The sequence below is a fragment of the Dermacentor silvarum genome, chromosome 11, assembly GCF_013339745.2.
Source record: "Dermacentor silvarum isolate Dsil-2018 chromosome 11, BIME_Dsil_1.4, whole genome shotgun sequence".
NCBI lineage: Eukaryota > Metazoa > Arthropoda > Arachnida > Ixodida > Ixodidae > Dermacentor > Dermacentor silvarum.
Genome location: NC_051164.1, coordinates 93,353,272 through 93,374,438, shown reverse-complemented (window position 1 = coordinate 93,374,438; position 21,167 = coordinate 93,353,272). Strand labels below are relative to the sequence as shown.

At 46.3% G+C, this 21,167-nt stretch overlaps 1 protein-coding gene across 3 annotated transcripts in view; it reads right to left on the bottom strand.

Annotated features, from left to right (window-relative positions):
• LOC119432743 (uncharacterized) overlaps window positions 1-20,322 on the bottom strand; it is a 218,015-nt gene extending 197,693 nt beyond the window's left edge. For 2 of the 3 annotated variants that reach the window (XR_005188288.2, XM_049658608.1), the window contains exon 1: window positions 4,334-4,671. Coding sequence is in view for 1 of the 3 variants with exons in the window: in XM_049658608.1 (XP_049514565.1) it covers window positions 4,334-4,394 (61 nt within the window). In the remaining 2 variants the exon portion in view is untranslated. Of the gene's footprint in view, window positions 1-4,333; window positions 4,672-20,213 lie in introns of those variants that run through there. The other variant, XR_007464267.1, reaches the window with a different exon arrangement.
• Window positions 20,323-21,167: the final 845 nt, after the last annotated feature.

Here is a 21,167-nt window from a genome sequence, read left to right as displayed (position 1 = left end):
GCTGCGGGACGCCCTATTCTTGCACGTTGCCTAACCACCACCACCACTACGACTACGCTGTTTTTCACGAGGGAAGGAAGCGCCCGCGCGCTCGCTTCCTATGTTTCCAGAGAGAGCTTCGCTGCAGGTGAACATGATACCTCCAGATACAAGGGGTGAAAATTACGCGTGCGTTCGCGCTACTTCTGAACTTTGGTAGATAGAGTCTGTGGGAGCTATGCAACTATATCAGGTGTTATTTTTTTTTTTTGCTTTTTTTTATAACTGTACAGAATGTCTTTTTTTATCGCATGTGTCCGGTGGGATAACTCTAATCATTGAGTATAATTACTTAAATCGGCGGACCGCTGAGTAACTCGAAATGCGCAACCGACTAATTAGGAAGAAATCCCCAATTAACCTTTGAGATACTACTTCACGGCTACCTATTGCAGTTTGCCAATTGCAGCCGGCGAGTTCGCAAGTTGTATCCACTTGAAACGAACTCAAAGGATCGCACCTATGGCAACTGACATCGTTTAACCACCGCGAGGTGCCGGGATTGATACCCGGCACTTCCGCCGAAGATTTTATGGGTATGGCTTATATTTACATTACTACGAGGTTACAAAAACCACACGCAGAGGTGGCGGTGCAAGGGACTTGTCCTGTCTCCAAATACTGGCTCATGCACACTAAACGGGGGATCAGCCAAGAAGCAAGCGGTTTCAAGTATGTGTATCAGAATTAAAACAAAAACTAAATTTGCATAGAAGAGCGTGGGTTAAAAGAAATATATACTGTCAAGAATTTTGAGGTGAAATAATTCAACACAATGGTCTTGCTTTTTTTTGCTTTTCCCTGGCCACTTCTTCGCTGTTGTCATCGTCCGACCGACAGAACCAATTCCTCCGTTGTCCCGCTACAACACTGGGTGTTTCATTTAACTTGAGCCAAAATTTAAATATATGCAAATGCCAGGTAGCTGGACAGAACCCAGGTAAAGTGTTGTTTGCCGTCGCTTGGAGATACTCAGATTGTCTTTTTTTAAATTCCGCCTAATTAGATAATTAGTCTAATTATTTATCAACTTCTCGAATGTTATACTTAGATAAAAAGTGTGCATGAGAAAATCGTAGAGCAACATGAGAAACTCCCGACACAGCTTTCTGTTGCTGAATATGTGCTACATAAAAGTGTTTTTCCGAGCGTGAAAGAAGCCCGCGAGTACACGCTAAGTGGCTCGAGTAACGCGGCAATTTTGCGTGTATTCGCGGGCTTCTTCACAAGCTTTAGATGCTGACTGGCGACCATAAATTCTTGTTCAATTTCCAGGCTATTGAACATTACTTTTGTCTTCTGCATATTAATCTTCAACCCTGCTCTTAGACTTCCTCAGTCAAGATCCTCTATCATTAACCTGCTTATCTTTCACTGCATACACCTTGCCCTGTTCTATGCAAAATTTACTTCTTTGTTTGTTACTGCTTGGTCACTCTTCTCGACGTTATAAATTCGAATATCGCTTACCTTTTTTTTTTCTTGTTCATCAGCTTTGGCAATTCAGCGAATTCAATCTGATCTCTCGAGTTGGACACTTTCATGCTCTGTCGTTTCTTGATTAGGGCCTTTGCTACTTGGGAAAGCTTACCTACTAGTTACCTTTGTGCCTTACATCCTACTTGAATTGCTGCTTCTGAAATCAGCCTAGTTACGGCTTCATTCATTACCTTTATGTTAGCTTCGTCTTCTTGTTCTAAATCTCCATATTTGTTTGCGAGCACCAGATTGAAGTCGTCTGCTTTTACCCTGACTGCGTCTAGGTTGCCCTGTTTCTTATTGACTAATTTTGCTCTTTCTCTCTTCAAATTGAGAGCAATTCTAGATCTAACTAACTTATGATCAATGCCCTCTACGCTACCTAACACATCTACATATTGCACTATGATGCGATCCTCAGAGAGCAAGGAATCTATCTCATTTCTTGTTTCTCCATTAGGGCTTTTCCAGGACCACTTCCTGTTACTGCGCTTCCTGAGGAATGTATTCATTATTCGAAGTCTATTCTTTTCCGCGAATTCTACCAACATCTCTCCTCTACTATTCCTATAATCGATGCCGTAGTTTCCAATAGCTTGTTCACCAGCCAGTTTCTAGTTATTGATTCCCAAAGTGCACACCGACATACATGGGCGCTTCAATTACTTTCGCGCCTCAGTGGATAAAACGGCGGTTTGTTAAAAGAGCAAGTGGAACACTCAGTGCAAGTTTACATCAACTTTCATGGCGCACATATGAAACCCGCTCAATCCTTTGAATTCATTCCGAGTGGATATGCCTCGCAAATTCACCTACTACATTTCGTGAATTTTAATATGTGCCGTAAAGGAATTATTTACACAGTTTTTAGGTAAGATTTCTTAATTAGCCGATTATGCATTTTGATTCCTCGTGCGAGTAATGTCCACCGCTTCGACTAATCCAGCCTAAGGGTTTACAATTACGCTTTCTGGCACAGGCAGTTTTGAAACATTTCGTATGACCTATAAAAAAAAAAAAGACCACCCTATACGAGGATATGTGTCTAAAATTTACAGCGCTATGCAACTACATACACCGTATACATGCCCTGCATATTCATGTACGACACGAAACGACAGCATTCAGGATCGCAGCACTATCACTCACGCTAACTCCTGACAGTACCTCGCGGGTGCTGATAAATTCTGATGTACGTACAGCTTCAGCGGAAAATAGATTAGCACAAGTGGCCGATGACCGGAGCAGGGAAATTGCGGTACGCGGCGCTCTTGTTCCCGGGCACACAGGAATTTAAAGTGCCACATGATGCATGTTTCAAAGAGGGGATGTGCCTGGGCGCTCTCGATTTCGGCGTGCTACCGGACAACAGCGTCGCGTGGCGCAATTGATACGATCGGGTGATCGGTCACTTGTGCTAATCTTTTTCCGCTGCAGCTGTGCATGACCGTCGCGCTCAATATAATCTGCAAAACGCGAGCCGTGGCTGCAGCGATGCTCTCGAGAAAAAAAGTGGAGAGGGTGTCGCATTTGAGCAATGCGCACAACTCCTGCTTTCCGTCGTCTGCTTTGTTCGGGGAGTGATAATACACTGGCCCACCGAGAAGCTATCACTCCATGGCGGATTTAAAAAACAACAGGAAAAAAAATAGTTACGAAGCTAGGGCAGCGTGCGCCATGACGAACCACGCTGGATTTACGGGCTGCTCTGTGGGCCACTGTATTATCGCTCCGCGAAGAAGTTAGAGTAAAACAAGGGGGTATGCGCATTTATGGAGTGGCGAAACCCTCTCCACTTTTTTTTTCTTTCTCGGGAGCTTAGCAGCGGCCACGGCCCACACTTTGCATCTCCTATTGAGCTCGATAGTACTTTCCATATTTCCTACGCATTATACTACACTGAAACACGCACCCAGGTATGAAGATGACAAGAAAATATCCCAGCAGGCCGAGCACACGTGACCATTCCTGCTCGGATGGACAAACGTATACCGGCGCTCTACTCCTCTCTCAACGCTGAGCGCGAGGCTAAACTAGTTCAGATTGCGTCATGCTTGGCGCGAAAACGGCGCCATCTGCGCATGCGACACACGCACGGTTTCTTTCCTCATAATGACTTCACTGCGCTACACCACGATACCAAAGTCAGGTGCGTGCATGGGTAGTGCGGTTGCAAAGATATAAGCGATAGTGGTGTAACGTGCTTTCGTTACATCGGTTTCAGCGAGCCGACCCCGTTCGACCGTCTTTCAAGACGTTTCACGTCCAACAAATAATCATCAGCAAGCGCGAGTATTGTCGGGGATTCATGTGAACGGTGGGTCTTCACGGTTGACAAAGACAAGGGCGTGCGCACTCCTAAAGGGAAGAGCGCAGCAGACGGCGCTTTCACAGACGGGCGCTTTGTGCACGTGCGCAGAGTAGAAATTGGGCGTTTACTTACATAATTAGATAGAAAAATAAAGGAAAAAGAAGGGACCGAAGATCGCTGCTGACAGCAGTAACTGTCTAGCGCAGTCTGTTGACACCTGAACCGTGGTCAGCAGTAGAGGGAGGGTGAGAGTAAAAGGAAGGGAAAAATGATAGAGCAACAGATAACTACATATGTACTGTACAACACAGCGACTAGGTAAAAACTTCCCACGGTTCGTTTGTGGGTGACTTCCTCGCGAGAGTTTGCACCATCGCCGATCTCGCTGATTCTCGACAAATCGCGTGGTCGACGCTCGCGCGATACCGTACCGAAATCTGGCCGGTTGTACGGTAAAAGACATAAGAGCGCAGCTGACCGCAAAGTAAGACATGCTCTACTCACTGTTGTGCATCAGCTCAGCTGTTGCCGATGGCGTACGGACGATGGGACACCTCCGCGCCATTCTTTCGCAGAGTGATCTTGACTGAACAGTCACAACACATGCGTAAGTACAGGTCCCTTCGGTCACTATAGCACACTTCACCAGACCAGGCCGGACGTTTTCTGAATAGAAGGCGTTAGTGGAATTTACACTCGCGGGCCTGGCATTGCCACAAATAGGCGCCACTTGCGTTCTTCGTCCCACTGCTCCTACGGTTACGTGACACGTTCGGTCGAGTCTATAGCAAGATTTTCTCGTAACACATGCGCACGAACAGTGGCGCCTGCGACTATCTGCTGGGTTGTCCTGTTATCTATACTCGGTGACGAAAAGGAGCAGAGAGAAAGGCTCAAGACAAGAATGCCGAGTCATGCAGGACGCAGCGGCTGACTAAACTGATGGCACGTCGCCAGCCAATGAAAAAAACTGCCCCGTCATGGCGGGCACTTGCGCCGCAGCTTTGCTCTGTGCTCACGTTGCCTCGGCTTCACGCGTTGTGCGCCTGGAGGCTGCGAGCAATGTTGCCGCTATTTTTGCCGGAAACCATGGCACGGATAATATAATAATCATTTGTCAAAGTCATTCCTTGTGGCTCTAAATCAGTGGTCAGAGCGGCGCTCCGCCCTCGCTAAGAAGGGAATCAGCCGGCCGTGAACGGTGGGTAATAAGACTGGGCATAGAAACGAGCGTAAGAAACCGCTATACATAGGTTGCACGGACGTCATCGCGGACGCCATATTGGGGTACTAGCAAGTCGAGAAGAGGCGTAAGCAAGGAACATGACAGCATGACAGCAACAAAAAGCGCGTCTTGCGTCGAACGTCAGAGCGATAACAATGATAAACCGGTGAAAAACAATCGCCGTGAAAAAGCAAAACAGTTTGCGCGTGATAATACGTTGCGCTGAAGTCATCGTAGTCGCCATCTTTGGGTACCAGCGCGGTGAGATATGGCTGCGTGACGTCACATGAACACTATCTATAGGTAGTTTGCACGTAACGTCACAGACGCAGATTCTCACCATGCTAGTAGCCGAATATGGTGACCACATTGACGTCAGTGAATCGTATTATCACGCGTGTGTATTGTCTTGTTATTTCATGGTGACCGTTTTCCACCCCCTTATCCATGTTATCGATTTGTCGATCGGCGCAAGACGCGCCTGTCACGCTAACGTGCCGTCACGTTTCTTTTTTAAGCAGCTGAATGTCCCAAGATGCTAGTACCCCAAGATGGCGGCGATGGCCACGATGACGTCAGTTCAAACTATCCATATATTATCATCATCATTGTCATCATCAGCAGCAGCCTATTTTTGTCCACTACAGGGGGGCTATTCTGTAAGAGTCCACCTAGTAGACTGTCCACTCCGGCTGTCACCATTGGCTGCTGCTTGACGTGCAGGAAGGTGCCAGCCAGTCTCCTTCCTGCAGGTGTAGCAGCAGCCAATCAGCGACAGCCGAAATAGAGAGTCCACTAAGTAGACTCTTACAGAATACCGCCCCGGGACGAAGGCCTCTCCCTGAGATCTCAAATTACAACTGTCTTGCGCTAGCTGATTCCAACTTGCGCCTGAAAATTTCCTAATTTCATTACCACACCTAGTTTTCTAGCGCCTTCGACTGCGATTCCCTTCCCTTGGCATACATTCTGTAACTCTAATGGGTCACCGGTTATCTGCCCTTCGCGTTACATGGCCTGCCCAGCTCCATTTTTTTCTCTTAATGTCAACTAGAATATCAGCTATCCCCATTAGCTCTCTGGTTCACACGCTCTCTTTCTGTCTCTTAACGTTACTCTTAAGATTTTTCGTTCCATCGCTCTTTGTGCGGTCCCTAACTTGTTCTCGAGCGTCTTTGTTAACCTTCAAGTTTCTGCCCCATGTGTTAGCCCCGGTAGAATGCAATGATTGCACACTTTTCTTTTCATCGACAGTGGTAAATTCCCAGTCAGAATTTGGTAATACCGTATGCACTTAGAGCCATTTTTATTCTTGTGTAAATTTCTTTCTCGTGATCATCGTACCCTGTGAGTAATCGACCTATAGACAAACGTATTCCTGTACAGACTCTAGAGGCTGACTGGTGATACTGAATTCTTGTTTCCTTGTCGGGCTACTGAACATTACCTTTCTCTTCTGCATATTAATATTAAACCCCACTCTTACACTTACTCAGTTACGGTCCTCAATCATTTGTTGCACTTCGGCCCCAGTGTTGCAGAACAGGACAATGTCATCTGCAAACCGAAGCTTGCATTATACACTATACTTCCCATACATTATACCGGCCTACAATTGACACCTTTTGGGTTTCAAGTATGTGACAATCAGTGAAGATAAATTCTCGAATTTTACGTGCCACAGCCACGATCTGATTATGAGGCATTTCGTAGTGTAGGATTACGACATAGTTTCGACCTCCAGGAGTTCTTTCATGATTGTAGTGCGTATTGTATTACACTGGCAATCAGTGTAATACAATGCGCCTTAAAATCATGAATGTCCACCAACGAGCCCCGTTCATTGCTTTACTAGGATTTCTTTAATGAGCACCCGATGCACAGCGCACATGCGTTTCTGCACTCCAACCTCCATCAGAGTGCGACCGCGATCGAACCAGAAACCACGTGCGCAGCAGTGCACCGACATAGCCACTGATCTACCATGGCGAGTTATGTAACGATCATCATGACACTAAGTGCACGCCTGGTTTGCTTGCTAATGAACAGTGAAACAATGCGTAGTGATACATCGATTCCTAGCGCAGTGCCAGTAACGACAAAACAAGATCTAAAGTGCGTGCTACGAATTGCTACGCGTTCTCAGAATACTGCCTACACATTTAACATGTCTATAACGTACTATACGCGATGACGTAAGTATGAGTTGTTTAAATGCTCTTAACGAAGCCTTTCAACGAAACAGACTTTTCTAGACCAGTAGAAAAATAGTCTTGTTAGATCGGAATCATGAGCTTTTGTATTTATTTTCGTAACAGCGTGTCCAACACGTCAGCGTTCACAAGCCTTCCCTATCACCACATTGGTGATAGGGATGGTGATGGGTTTGTATAAGTTTTTCAGTGATATTTGAACATGATTGATTTTTTACTGCTTTCGTTGCTCATGCGTAAAACTGTGATTAGCTTGCTTTTTTTTTTTTTTTTTTTTTTTTGGGGGGGGGGGGGTTGTAGTGTTTTTCTCATATTGCATTTCTTTTTGCTGGCTCAAGTTTAAGCCAACATTGTATTCTCTTGTAATGTATTGTTTGTGTTGTCGGTCCTGAATTAGTGCCCGTGTCCTGCAGCTGCTGCCTTTAGACTGGGTTTGAAGGCCCGTCAAGTTGCTGTGTGCCACTTTTTCCTTAAATCCCCCATATATCTGTACGTCTATGGAAAATAAAGGCAAATTCAAATACATCACGACACACCAAGATTTAGTGTTGGCCATGACTGCGCTAACACGCTCTGCCCGGAGCCAACGTTTTTACGAAAAGGCTTGTTTTCGTCAGGGACCGTGACGACGACAAATCTTCCTTGTCGAAGCGGTGACTCCATGCCCCGAGGCTTTCCTTGTTCCGTTGCTGTTGATGAATTCACTTCGTCTTTGTTCCTCTGCCAACCCTTTGGGGAGGGGTTGGGGGGGCGAGGTGGGGGTGTCAACATTTGATAAGGTGACGCAAAACAAGTTTTTAATTGCGGAGGAATAGTGAGAGAAGCTCTGTAAGCAATTCCGGAGAGATATATCCGGCCACAAGCCTCGCTTGCTACTCCAGATGGTAGCGACAAGAATTGAAACGACACGCACAGCGTACGTCTCAAACACAACGCACACAAAACACACACACACGCAGACTAATTAAAAGTGTCTCCTCGACACCAGTGTCTCACTCAGGAAGATTAAAACCGCCTTCGTTGCACGGGACGCGCAGGCAGCGCTAGTGCCCCGGACCAAGTGCGTTCCGTGTAGCTCAAGGCATGAGAGCCTTTGACTGCGGAGCGGTGGGCTCGGGTAACTGTCCAGACGAACTAACTATCAGAGCAACGTGTCAAGACAAAGCATTGATACGGTGCGCGTTCACTGCGCTGACTTTACCTTTCCATCGTCACAACAAACACAGTTATACAACTGCTATACTCCTAACAATGGAAGTGGAAACGAACGTGTCAGGAATGTTTTTTTCACCAGGTCCCCGCGCATGTGATATAGGCGAGTACCGTTTACGTTTTCGTCGAAGACATTCTGCTCTACAGGCCGGTGCGCGTCGGCGTGGTGAGGAGATCTCACGCGAGACAATGTAACGAACCGCCGACACGGGTCAGAGAGCTAGCGGAGCTTGCGTTCGCCGAGAATCACGCGCAAACGATCGATAGGCATCGCGGAACACGGTTTACTGCGCGCGTACGTCTTTGGCGCAAGACGCGCCTCGATCGAAAGACGACGACGCAGTATACTTTAATGCCACGGCGGGCTCCCATGTGATGTTTCGTGACGGCTCTGCACGACGTATGTGAGGTCCGACCAGTCACGGAAGGAGAACCCGAGTGAACGTCTTGCACAGTCCTGGAGCGCTGGATATGTCACGTGTAAGGCGCGGCATTGGCGCTGAGCAACGTCAGACGCGCGCGTCAGCGTTTAACGATAGCCATCTTCGTTTTTGAATTACGGCTATATGGGAAAGGGGGGGGGGGGGGGGGGAGGCTTCATCTTGAAGCACAACGTTTTCGAAGTTTCCGGTTATCCTGGTAGCTCACGTCACGTGGGCTCCGTGATTCTGTCAGTAGAGTTGGTCACGTCGTTCGCATTCGGAGGCAAGAAAATAAAAACAAATATGTTGTGAAAAGGTACTTTCAAGCTGTGCTTGCCTGGAGTAGTAGTAGTGTCGAATCGTTGATGACCGTTACGATTATTAAGAACATCTTGTACGGCCCTGGAGATTATAGGTAATCTCGGGTACGTCACGCGTAGCGCCGTAGACCAAGCGCATCATCAGGTGCCTGTCTCAGCGTTTTATGATAGCCATCTCTGTTTCAAAAGCGCCGATAAGTAGGGAGAGTAAGGGTTCAGGGGTAAGGCTTCGTCGTTAAGCCCGACGTACGCATTGACGCTTCCGGCTATCCTGGTAGCTGCTATTATCTATAACGCGTACTCCATGACTCGGTCAGTACAGTGGGTGAGGTCGGTCGTATCCGGAGGAAATAAAACAAAAAGATACAGTAAAAACATCCTTGCAAGCCGTGCTTGCCTGTATAGCTAGCAGCAGCGTAAAATTATTGCTTATCATTAGAGTATACCTACAAGAGTTAATTGCTGAGTAGCAATTAGGCAAATACGTATACGCCGGCAAACCTCTCTGCCTTTCAGATAAAGAGTTCTCTCTCTTAATTGACATGCGGGAAGAAGCGAGCCTTCTAGAGGTCTCGTCCAAGCTGTTTTAAGGCCTTCGCACAACTGTTAAGAAGTAAACATAAATATGCGCGAAAGACACGAAACGCAAGTCGAGTCAACGAAATAAATCTTTTGAAAAACACGGAAGACCAATCACGATCGCGAGCCTAAACATACATCCGGTATACAAAGGCAGCGCTTTTACCAAAGCGGTTCGTGTCCCGCGAACGTCGTCCAAGTCGTGGGAAAATACGTACTGACCCCTGCCATCATTGGGAGAGGTATTATTTCCCTCATTAGAAGGAGCTCGGTTGTTTATTGAATGTCGTGATCCTGGGAAAATAGGCCACCCAAGGGCCGGCTATCGCAAACATCAACGATAAACCCCAGCGACCAAGGAATGTCAACAAACAAACAAAGGCAGAAAGAAGATGAAAAAAAAAAAAACAGATATTGGAGGAATGAAAGATTAAACATCTAATGCCTTGCTGCAATAAATTTTCCTCCGTGTCCACATTCTAATTTGGCGAATAAATGTTTAAAAGCAGACACCTTTGTTTCCCGCACGTGCCAATGATAATTTCACAGTCCGCTATAACTGTTTGGGACCCTTTAACAATTTCTTTGGACGCCGGAAAGTATCTAAGTATCTCTGCATTGTGTAAGCATGTCTACAATAAACTTTATATATCCCGTAACTCACGCATACCCTGCTATACTAAAACGTGGTCAGTGCGTGAGAAATACTAACGGGGTTTTATACGCTGTCTACGATTTCAGTATACCTGATTCTCTATAAGGTTTTATTTCTTTTTTATTATTGTTTTATTTTATTTTTTAGCTGCTCCAAGTTTTTAAGAATCGACTGGTGCAGATAGCAATTCTAACCCTTCAACTAATTTACGCAATGAGGCGGACATTATTTCTCGCCCCGTATAATGCGGAATTCACTAATGAACGAAATCTCACTAATTATGTACTAATTAATTTGCAGCCCATATTGTAATCTACGAATTGTAGCTAGTTAGATTGCAAGGGATATCGACTTGGAACGAATTCTGAGGATGGCATCGGTTTCTAGACATGCGTCGTCAAACTTAAGGTGAAAATGCCCTGTTGTTCAACATACTTTGGCCATTAGGTATACGAACAACCGATGGCAAATCAATGCGGTTCTCGATTTTCTTGGTCTACCTTGTTATGCTTTTGCAATGTCATCGACTTAACATAATAATGGTAGTGGCGCTTATAAACCAAATGGCTCCCACAGTATTGCTGTAGTAATTGTAATCAAGTTGCGTTAATCGCGCCTGCTACGTTTTGTATTGGGGTAAGTGAGCGTACCAGTAACCATTTCGATAGTCCCATTAGTAATAGCTACTACGTTTTTTAATTTAGTAAAGTTACTACCGCTACCGTTACTAACTCAATGTCTCTACCTAGGTATTGAATATTGCGACAAACGACTACTACATTATAGTTAATAATTACAACGACCTTTGTATTAGGAGTGAAGGATCCAATACCTGGTCCTCTGGGAGCGGGGACCTGCCCAGACGGGCTAGAATATCAGCCAACATTTGTCGATCTTCCACGTGTTGACATCAATCGCATCGTCGTAGATTCGTGGTATCCTATTCGTGGTGTCGTATCGTATTCGTGGATTCGTAGAATCGGTTCATAGATTCGTGGACATGGCACAGCTCACAATCTGGAGGCTTGTCGCATCAAGCGCACGTAACGACGCATAAGCACCACTCCCGGCCAGCCTGGGGCTCGAATGAAAAAAGCTCGCAATGATAAAAGCCCGCGCTGAAAAGCCCACGAAAAGAAAAATGAAAAGCCCGCGAAAATGGTCTCATGCGGCGGTAGCGTTTTTCGCATCTCGACGAACCCGGTATATTTTATTGCCGAGCGTCGCACGGCACAGCTCATATCGAATCGCGATCTCCACACCTCGGTCACCTATTCAATTCGAGAGCGCGCTTAAAGTAAGCCGACAGCAGCAGCGGGCGCACTGACGGCGAGTATTTGCAGTCAGCAGATTGCTACTGAAACCGTGAGGCAAGTATTCTGAAATACAGGCAAGAGTGCGCCCGGGCGACGAATACTCGACCCACCCTTCCAGGTTCATCAGGCCTTTCCCCACCCACGATCGTTGGCGTCACGAAAAGTCAAGTGTCCTTTTAGAGTTCGGAGAAAGCAAGAAAAACAGAGCACGCGCAAAGAGACGACGTGACCGTCGGGAAGCAGCTAGGCGGTTTGCAATCGGAAAGAGGAGGTCCGGCTAGAGGGACGGCACGGCTTCGGCTTTGTACAGTGCGTGTATCGTCGTATATACTGAAAGCACCGTTAAACGCCACTGCAAACAACGATGTGCTCGGCGCCGCACTTCCCCTCACACAGCGTGAGAGAGCAACGGGACAGAGATAACGCTTCGACGATGTCCCCGCCTGGCGGCCTTAACGGTCTGTCGGCGACTTGAGGTGCCCACGACGAGGCGTTTTCACTTTGAGTGAGAAAGAGACCAGATAAGAAAAAAAAAAAAGAAAGGTGCAGAAAGAACAAGAAATAGATGACACGTAAGAAGAAGTAGAGAAGAAGAAGAAGCGAAGTGTCCAAATTTTCTTCTGGTCGCCAGTAACCCTACCCTCCCCCATGTCCGTCGTTCCGTCGTCTCGGCCCTTCACGAACTTGGGAAGCGCCTCTTGGCGGCGCGGCCGAGAACCTTTGCGGCTCCGGTGGGAAATGGAATGGTACAGTTCAAATGGCACTGCGTGCAGATGCCTGTAGCGGCCGGCGCGGGTCCATTGTTAGACGCCGGGGACCCCCGCGTGTAGCTATTCCTTCGGCTTCTGCTTTATTTTCTTCTTTCTTTCTTAATTGCTTCTTTTTGCCGTTTGCCGATTCTCTGGAGCGTGTGGTCGCGGACGCGGGAACGCGTCCAGGAAGTTTGTGCGAGCGCAACGGGGGGAAGAGGGAGGCTTCCTGAATGCATGACGCCTCCTTCCGTCTTTACGTCGAGACGCTTACGGGGTTACGGGGATATTTGAAATTATCGAGGGGTGGCAATTAACGAACACCAACGGCAGATTACTAGGTCCGGGGTTACTACCATTATTCGGTTCCCACGTCTGCAAAAAAACTTGTTTGCAGAGGTAACATCACCAAGTTCTCTTGCAGCTGCAGTTGGCACTACTTACGTGTCCCATTAGCCACATTAGCGTGCCTAGTTAAACGTTGAAATTCTGTTTCTGTGATGGTCCAAGCTACCATTAAAATTTACCGGAAAAATGTCCCTGCTGATTTCAACTCACTCACTCACTCACTCACTCACTCACTCACTCACTCACTCACTCACTCACTCACTCACTCACTCACTCACTCACTCACTCACTCACTCACTCACTCATTCACTCACTGAGGAGACAAACCGATGGTTATGAATGCCTGCCGGCATGAAGTAGCTCCCGTTACTCTCCTTTATAGGCTGCCGCTGCTATTTGCTACATGGAAAACGGCTCATTGCTACACACTTAAAAAGGTTTTACTAGGCATGCGAAGTGTCTTTCCAAAAGTATTTTTAGCAGGACTTTGCTAAAAGCGGTGCGTGCACTCAACCATGTGTCTCATGCGTTAGCAGGTGTGCTACATATACCAGCTATCATCACAACCTTCATCAGCACCATTGTCGTCACCAACAACATTATTTTAATTAGATTTACTGCGTGGCGAAGCCCTCTAAATGTAAACAGGATGCAAATGCGTCGCAGAGCAAGAGGGACCTCTGACTGTTTCCAACTAAACAATGCTACTAAGCGACTATTATAAGGTGCTAGGAAATTATAATTTCTGGCTGGTGAAATATATAGCTACAACCGGACATTGTCACTTATCTCACGTCCAAGGCCCCTGTTCCGCGGACTATAAAGCACACTCAGCTCACGCAAAGCTTTTTTTTTTAATTACTGTTTAGTAACGGGAAGGTTAGCTACATCGAAGCCGGCTATGCCAACAGGCAGTTAACAGACTGAAGCTATTCATTTCCCCTTATAGCACGCACACACATTCCACAGAGACAGCACCATACTACGTTGCAGTAAGCACGAACCAGACAAAACTTCAGTACAAAATAACAAACAACAAAACAGATCCTAACCAGAAGCAGCGTCCTATATGCAGTGTGCTCTAAGCCCCTCGAAAACCAGAAATGCGAAAAAAGGAAGATGTTACAAAATACATAAAAAAGTAAAGCGATAAAGCCGCCGGGGCAGCACTCAAGGGCGTTGAGTGAAAGGCAAGGAAGGGATCCTGGTCTAACTCAACAGCGTTGCTTGCAGCCGTCGACACACAGCGAAAACTCGCTCACCGGCGATTGCGAGAAAGATTACGATGGTATACCTGTTTCTTAAGTCAATATTGGTTTTTTTGGCACTCCGTGGTTTTTCGCACAGATGAAGGAAGCACTTTCGGTGTCGTTGGGACGAGCGTTCGAAAGTGGACGTAAACAGAAACAGTGGCATGCACTTGATTTATCGCACCTGAAGATGCCGTCAGTGTGGTGCAAGCAGGGGAAATTCATTTGCGGCCAGTGTCCCCACCGGATAAAAAGTGCAGCTTAACGGCTTGTGGAGAAGTCCCCGTTCGTAATTTTGGCGGAGGGCTCCATACCGCGGTTTCCGAGAAGCTGTGACGGCCAATCCGATATGTTTTATTCGCCACGTTCTGAGCCCACCGTTCGTAGAATAAATAATTCGCTGAATCCGTACATCGCAAAAGCAAATCCATTTGTTCGATTGCGTCGCACAGTGAACGGGAGGGAATAACATCCTAGTTTTCGGCACAGTTGTCAATCTTCGTTTTGTATCCCATATGTCGGGCCAACCCCGAGATCTTAGCGTAGCACACATAATCTTCTTCGGCAAATCAGCTCTACGAAAGTCCGCAAAGGCGGAAGAAGGTTCATGACAGGGAGAATTGTCATTCACTCAAGTGTAGTACGAAGCGACAAAAGAAGCCCAGCAAGAAAGCTTCGCAGTTGAAGAAACATTCCTCCTGGTCCGGGCTTGTAACTCCGGACCAACTTCTTTCCAGGGTGGTTGCTCTGCTATCCAAACTACCCAGGAGGCTAGCAGGTGGCAGAGCGACGCCGAAATAATCGACAAACTTGAAGCACGAGGACGCTGAATATATATGGCAAAAGAGTTTTGTGGAAGCTTGCTAGGTAGAGCAACATTCTCGAATCTTAAAAATTTTTTCATCCACTTGACTATAGCACGAAGCTATAGAGAAGATAACCCTTTCATTTGTAGCTCCGTGGCACAGTCAGGTGGATGAATATTTACCTTTTCACAATCTGCTTTGATGCAGTCTATAGTCTGCGTTCTGGTTTTTTCAGTTTGCTTTCCAATTGGAGTGTCATCCTACTTCATCAACTTCTAAGAGATATATTAGTAGTATGAGAATTTCCTTTTACACGTCATAGTTTCGTGCGCCACATGTACAAGCTCTTTTTCTTTTTTGTCTTTGCGCTCATCTTGTCCCAACCCGTAAGATCCGTGGTTCATGTTAACAACCTGTAGAATGTCTAAATACTTTTGTACACATGGCTAAATCAGTTTAATGTAGTTCTTCCCTACGCTATCTGCTTTCTCAGTGTTTCGCACATCACTTTTCTAGACGGCTCCTTCGAGCCGTCTCTTGCCAGTCATGCAGCCCTCAGACCGAGGCTACCTGAAATTGAAGCCGAAGAGAAAAATACGGAGAACTACAGTTTCTGGCTCATTATTACAGCACGTGTTTTGCTTGGTACAAAACCACCGAAGCTGCGAAACATGTCTCGAATGCTTCCCAAGAAAACTCTATTCAGGATTACTATACATCAGGAAGACACAGTTGGACCGATATTTTCATTGAATCTCAGTTGTGCAATTTCTTCTAATCGTAATTATTTATTAACTACTGTACATGTCAACAGAAGTGACCGCCACTATCACAAGGTTACTAAGTCTCCCTTTGGTTTCCTTTCAATAAAGAAAGTCTTCCGTATCCAAATATGAATCCCTGCTAATAATATATTAAATGAAAGGCAGATAGATGAATTAGACACACGTCCAGTTTCACAACCTACGTAGGATGAATGGTGTCACTTCATCCAGACGCGCACATTGAAATTGCAGTTTCTGAGGCCTGTCGACCTCAGGACCTCCAGTAACGAACGTATCGCTTTTTAACGCGATAGCGTTTAGGGCCCCGTGTCGCAGAAAATCCGGCGTCGGCAACCGGCGTGTGATCACGGGTGGCGGAGACAATCATCCAACCACATCGACCGCGCAGGCCCTCCACGTGGTGCAAGGTTTTGGTGAACAAAAATTGAATTTCTCACAGTGAAATCCGTCAGAAAAATGGTAAGGTACGATTTTACCATTCGGCGTCGGATTCGCCGTCGGATTGTTTACCAATCGGCGTCGAATTGTAATTTGAGTGTACGAAAAAACTTAATTCTGCTACGAGGAAACTCAAACACACACCCCTTTTCCAGCATTTCTACCAGACCTGCGCGCATCGGGGCGATAGCAAACAATTAATAAAATAATTTAAATATGGTGCTGGGGCCTTCACATTTCAATATAAGACCACTTATATTGCCCCTGGAAAAACGCCTTTCCAGCAATGCATTTCAGTTTAAAAGTGAAGCCGACTTTAAGGAGATCGGTGTAAGCTTGGTCTTTGAAAGCTGGCTTTCGCACGTTCAGTGTTGCAGTAAATGAAGCCTACTTGCCGTATGCGAATGATACGATGCGAACGGGTCCCGATAACGCTATCGCGTTCTACTTTTAAAGGCGAAGCTTAAGCGTCCTCCAATTTTTTGGGCTTCAAAATCGAATCCCGGGCGCGGCGGCCGCATTTCGATGGAGGCGAAATGAAAAAAAAAAAAAAAAAGCGCGCATGTACTCGCGTTGTAGTGCCCGTTAAAGAACCCCAGGTGGTCGAAATTCATCCGGAGCCCTCCACTACCGCGTGCCTCATAATCAGAACTGGTTTTGGCACGTAAAACCCCAGATAGTAAGTCGATTTCTGGGTTTGTGACGAGTGTAACCAAGATGCAAGTAATTTTGCCATAGAGATAGTACTTGAATACATATGATTCAACATGTTAGTCCTCATACCTAAGAAAGCGTACAATGGACGGATGGAAGAAAACTGAAATTTCAATCTAAACCGATCTTGCAACAGACGCGTAAGCTCATCAGTAAACGAAAACGCAGCGCGCAGACCAGTGACGGATGCATCTCACCGGTCATAAATTGCCCGGCCAGGCCGAGAAGCACCGTGTCGACGCGGAACCAAAGAGTCAGACGCAGCTAACGACCTCGGGCAGCTGCTCCGGCCATTCTGACGCCCACATCATTAAGAATGCCCGCGGGAACACAGCGCGAGGGACCTGCGGTGATTGTAACAGAAAACAAATGATAAAGCACTAAGCAGCCGAGGAGCTCCGCTCTCTCCGGAAGTAAGACAGCGGTTCCATGCAGCGCACCGCAAGTTGTGGCTGATGTACGGTCCAGCGAAAGGAGAGAATCGCGTATGGTTTTCGTATACACTATAATACAGTAAAGCCTACGTTAACGAAATCGCGTATTCGAGGTCCCTACTCCGATGCACGCATTTTGAACCGGAATATTCGAAGTGATATCGAAGCCGAACTGCGCTTAGTACGGAGTGCGAAGCGAACAAATCAAACGCGGAACCTTTCTTCGCAGCATGAGCGCAGTAGCCCCTTGCTTTCGTTCGCGTCTACCTGGAAACGCAAGGGCGCTGCGACGGTTGGCGCTGGCGCCGCATGGCGCCAGTTGCTCGGGTTTGCGCATGCATCGCGTTACGACGACAGACAGACGGGACAGCTACTGACGAATGTGTCGCTTCTGTCACATCAACACTATCTAACGAGGCTCTTTGTAAATGAACGTTTTACGACCCTTCGCACCTTTTGAATGCACTGACTGCTCCACTATAGCTTTTTTTTTTTACAGCGCTCTCCGCTTTTAAAGAAATTCTGCTTATAACGAACTCTACTTTCGGCCCGAATCATTTTGCTATAACGACGGTTGAGTGCAGTAAGATTACAATAGAGGACAATCCTGTGCTATGGTGTCTGCATAAAGCGCCGGTATGGCGATTAAGGGAGTAGTATGGGAATGGACTGCAATGTTTGAGTTTGTCGAAACGTTGCCTTCTAGCTTTAAAAGGTCATTGCGGCCTCTTATGTAACCTTCTTGAGGGTAAATTATTATCGAAAGTTCACTCTCTGAGGACGATTACTGCCGTTAACCTTTTACTTTCAGCCATTCGAACATTGCTGTGCAGAATATAAAAAAGAATAATATACCAGTTGTGTAAGTTGCGGCCCAGAATGTAATCTGCATGTTGCGCCACTCATACGCTAAAATGCGCGGATTATTTGTTCATAAAAATTACGCCTTAAACTGAATTATTTTAAATATGCAAAATTTGGTGATGAAAAACGGAAATGCAATGCGTGCACACAACGCAGTGTTGCTTGCCAAATCATTAAAGCGGTCAACTTGCGAAATCATTCAAAAAAATGTAAATAAATGTATACTACTCATTATGCCCACTGACTTTGCCCTGATTGTAGCACCATATTTTCTTCTAGTAATATTATTACGAAACTCTGTGAATAGAATATGCTAATGTAATTGCACCAACAAAGTGGCCCAAACTGGTTCAGATAAATTGTACCATCAACATAAATTTACATGCAAACAGGAAATAACTAATCAGAATGCACATTACGCGTAAGTGCATGGATGTTCAACGTGTAATCGCTCAGTAACCGATTTCTAAGGATTAAGTACTCCCAGATACATGATTTGAAGTTTGAATTAAGCTAAACTTACAAATGCAGGTGCACCCGCAAACGGAACGCACTGAATTATTTTAGGAATTGTTCGCATTTTAATTCACTGCTGTGAGTAGATTTCCTTGGTGGTAAAACTAATCAAGCTCTTCTCTGTGTTGCGCTGTTATTTAAAGGAAATTTCTAATTTGTAGCTATTTGTGCACCTGGAGTAGCGTGCGACTTGTTTATGCTGCGGTTATTGCAGAACGGCGTGTTTTGTTCTCAACAGCCTCGTTCTAATTCCTGAATTTCGGGCATTTCGTAAGATAAGTTACCTTTCGGAATATAACTGTCGGACCTCCGTTTGTACTTTGTTAGCAAGAAGACAGTTATTGGATTTTTGTGTTTGATGTATTTGCCTGGAAGCAAATATTTGCAATAGTGACGACCACGCATTTGCGGGCAGCTGCTGCTTTCAACACATGCCCTGCACTTTTGGCAATTTGGTTCTTCTCATATCAAATTTTAACGGATGTTGAGCTTCGTTCTTTTACGGGACGTGCTCAGTTTCTCACCACCCCTTGATCTAGAAGACTTTCTTAGCGATCGCTAGTATCTTTCCCGCACGCCATCCTCACCGTAGTTCTAAGATTGTTACAGCGTTTAGCAGTTTGTCAGTATAGTCACTAGAGCGAAGGCACCCCTAACAAATTGCAGACTTTGGGTAAGAAGACCGACGAAGGCCGACAAGAAATAGACAACGCATCGTTACTTTGAAGCGAGCACCGTGCTTAGTTATCTGCTTTGTTCCATTTGCTCGGCCAAATATTTTGCTGTAAGACGATCGAACTTCGGTAATTGTGTTAATGACTTGAGCTCAGTAGAGCACGGCCTAAGAGTACTTCCGAATCGAATTAAGCAATCCGACCTCGTCGACTTAGCAGCTACACTCAGGTCTTAGCACGTTTCTTAGAGCGGGTGGTATGGCTGCCAAAGTGCTGAGGTTACACGAGTGACTCTCGCCGTGGTCCCTGTATTTGTACCAATTCCGGGACTACATTTTATCAAAATGAGGGCAGTTCATAAGGTGGATAGCTTTTCTTTTGCAGCTTTAGCGCACATTAACAGCTGTGCAGTTATTGAGTAGGAGTTACTTTTTTTTTTTTTTTCACCAGCTGCACTGCAACGAATTTAGGTGTACGTTACGTGCAAATATTATTTCATTAAGACCTACTTCGAGTTAGTACAAACCACCACAAAGCATGAGTAACTATGAAATCAGCCGAGGCTGTGTGCACGCCTCAGGCTATACATCACTGCTCGTAGGAGATGAATCTCAGCGCACGCCGTAGCGTGCGCTGCACGTAACTAGAATCAGATCAAACACTGCGCAGCGCACAATAGAGTTAAGGACAAGGCGGAAGCAAACAAGGCTGACCACGCCTGAAGCTCAGAAAAGAACGGGTGGGGCAAATGGTTGAAAGGGGGGTAGGTTTGAAGCGTGACCAGTCGGTTCGCTTTGCTCATTTACCTACAGCGACGACGTGTGGTACGACCGCGGTGGCTTCGCCACAAGGCCTGAGACTCACCGCGAGCAAGCACGGCTTTGTACAGGTGTTGTTTAGAGGCGAAGCAGAGGCGAGAGAGCATTCTCGAAGGTCCATTTTTCAGCGCTCGTCAAAGAAAGGAGCGGTACTAAGGGGGGAGGGGGGGGGGGGTGGCTAGCACGTAGCCGGCACCGGTGTTGCACGTGGAAGTGACGAAACGCAGCTCGTCTGCCTGTCTCGTCTCGTCCTGCGTGCGCGCGTGAATATCCGGTTTCAGGCACAGGGAACGCGCCATCTCTGCCGGCGATACATCATCGGCACAATGGGCCAGCTGTCAGCGACGCGGGTTTCTTTCTTAATTTTTTCTCCTTACTTCCTTCTTTCACGTTAACTTTTTCTCTCCGAAATGGAGATAAGCTCGAGTCAACGGTTTAAGGCGGCTGGATGCGAAGAACGCCAAGATCTGGGCGGGCTACTAGTTCCGGATTCGAAGCGGAAGACGTGATTTCAGTGATAACGATCAGTCACGCGGAAGAAGTTGAGGCGTATAGAGCCAGCGATCGTGTTTACTTTAGAAGATTCAAGGGGAGTGGGAAGGGGGCTTCGTTTTTCTTCGTTTTCTTCTTCTTCTTATACTTTTTTTTTTTTTGAAGTCATTATGCAAGTATCGACCCACCTGTCTTGATAGAGACATCAGTATGGAGGCCAGTTTGCTGAGACCTGCCCGCTTCAAATTTTACCTGTACTACGTCCGCAAAAGATACATTTTTCTTGCGTCAAACCCCGGGAAACAACGTGAATGTACATATTATTGGGATAAAGATAGTATTTTGTCCATGTGTTGCAACGTCGTGCATATGGAAGCTGCACTACGCTGCACACGCTAGCACAACGCGAAAGACGAAGCACGTAACTGACACACTAATACAACGCGCAAGACAAAGCACGTAACTGAATCGTCACCGAGTCAAATCAGCGCGTACAGCGCGTCGTAAT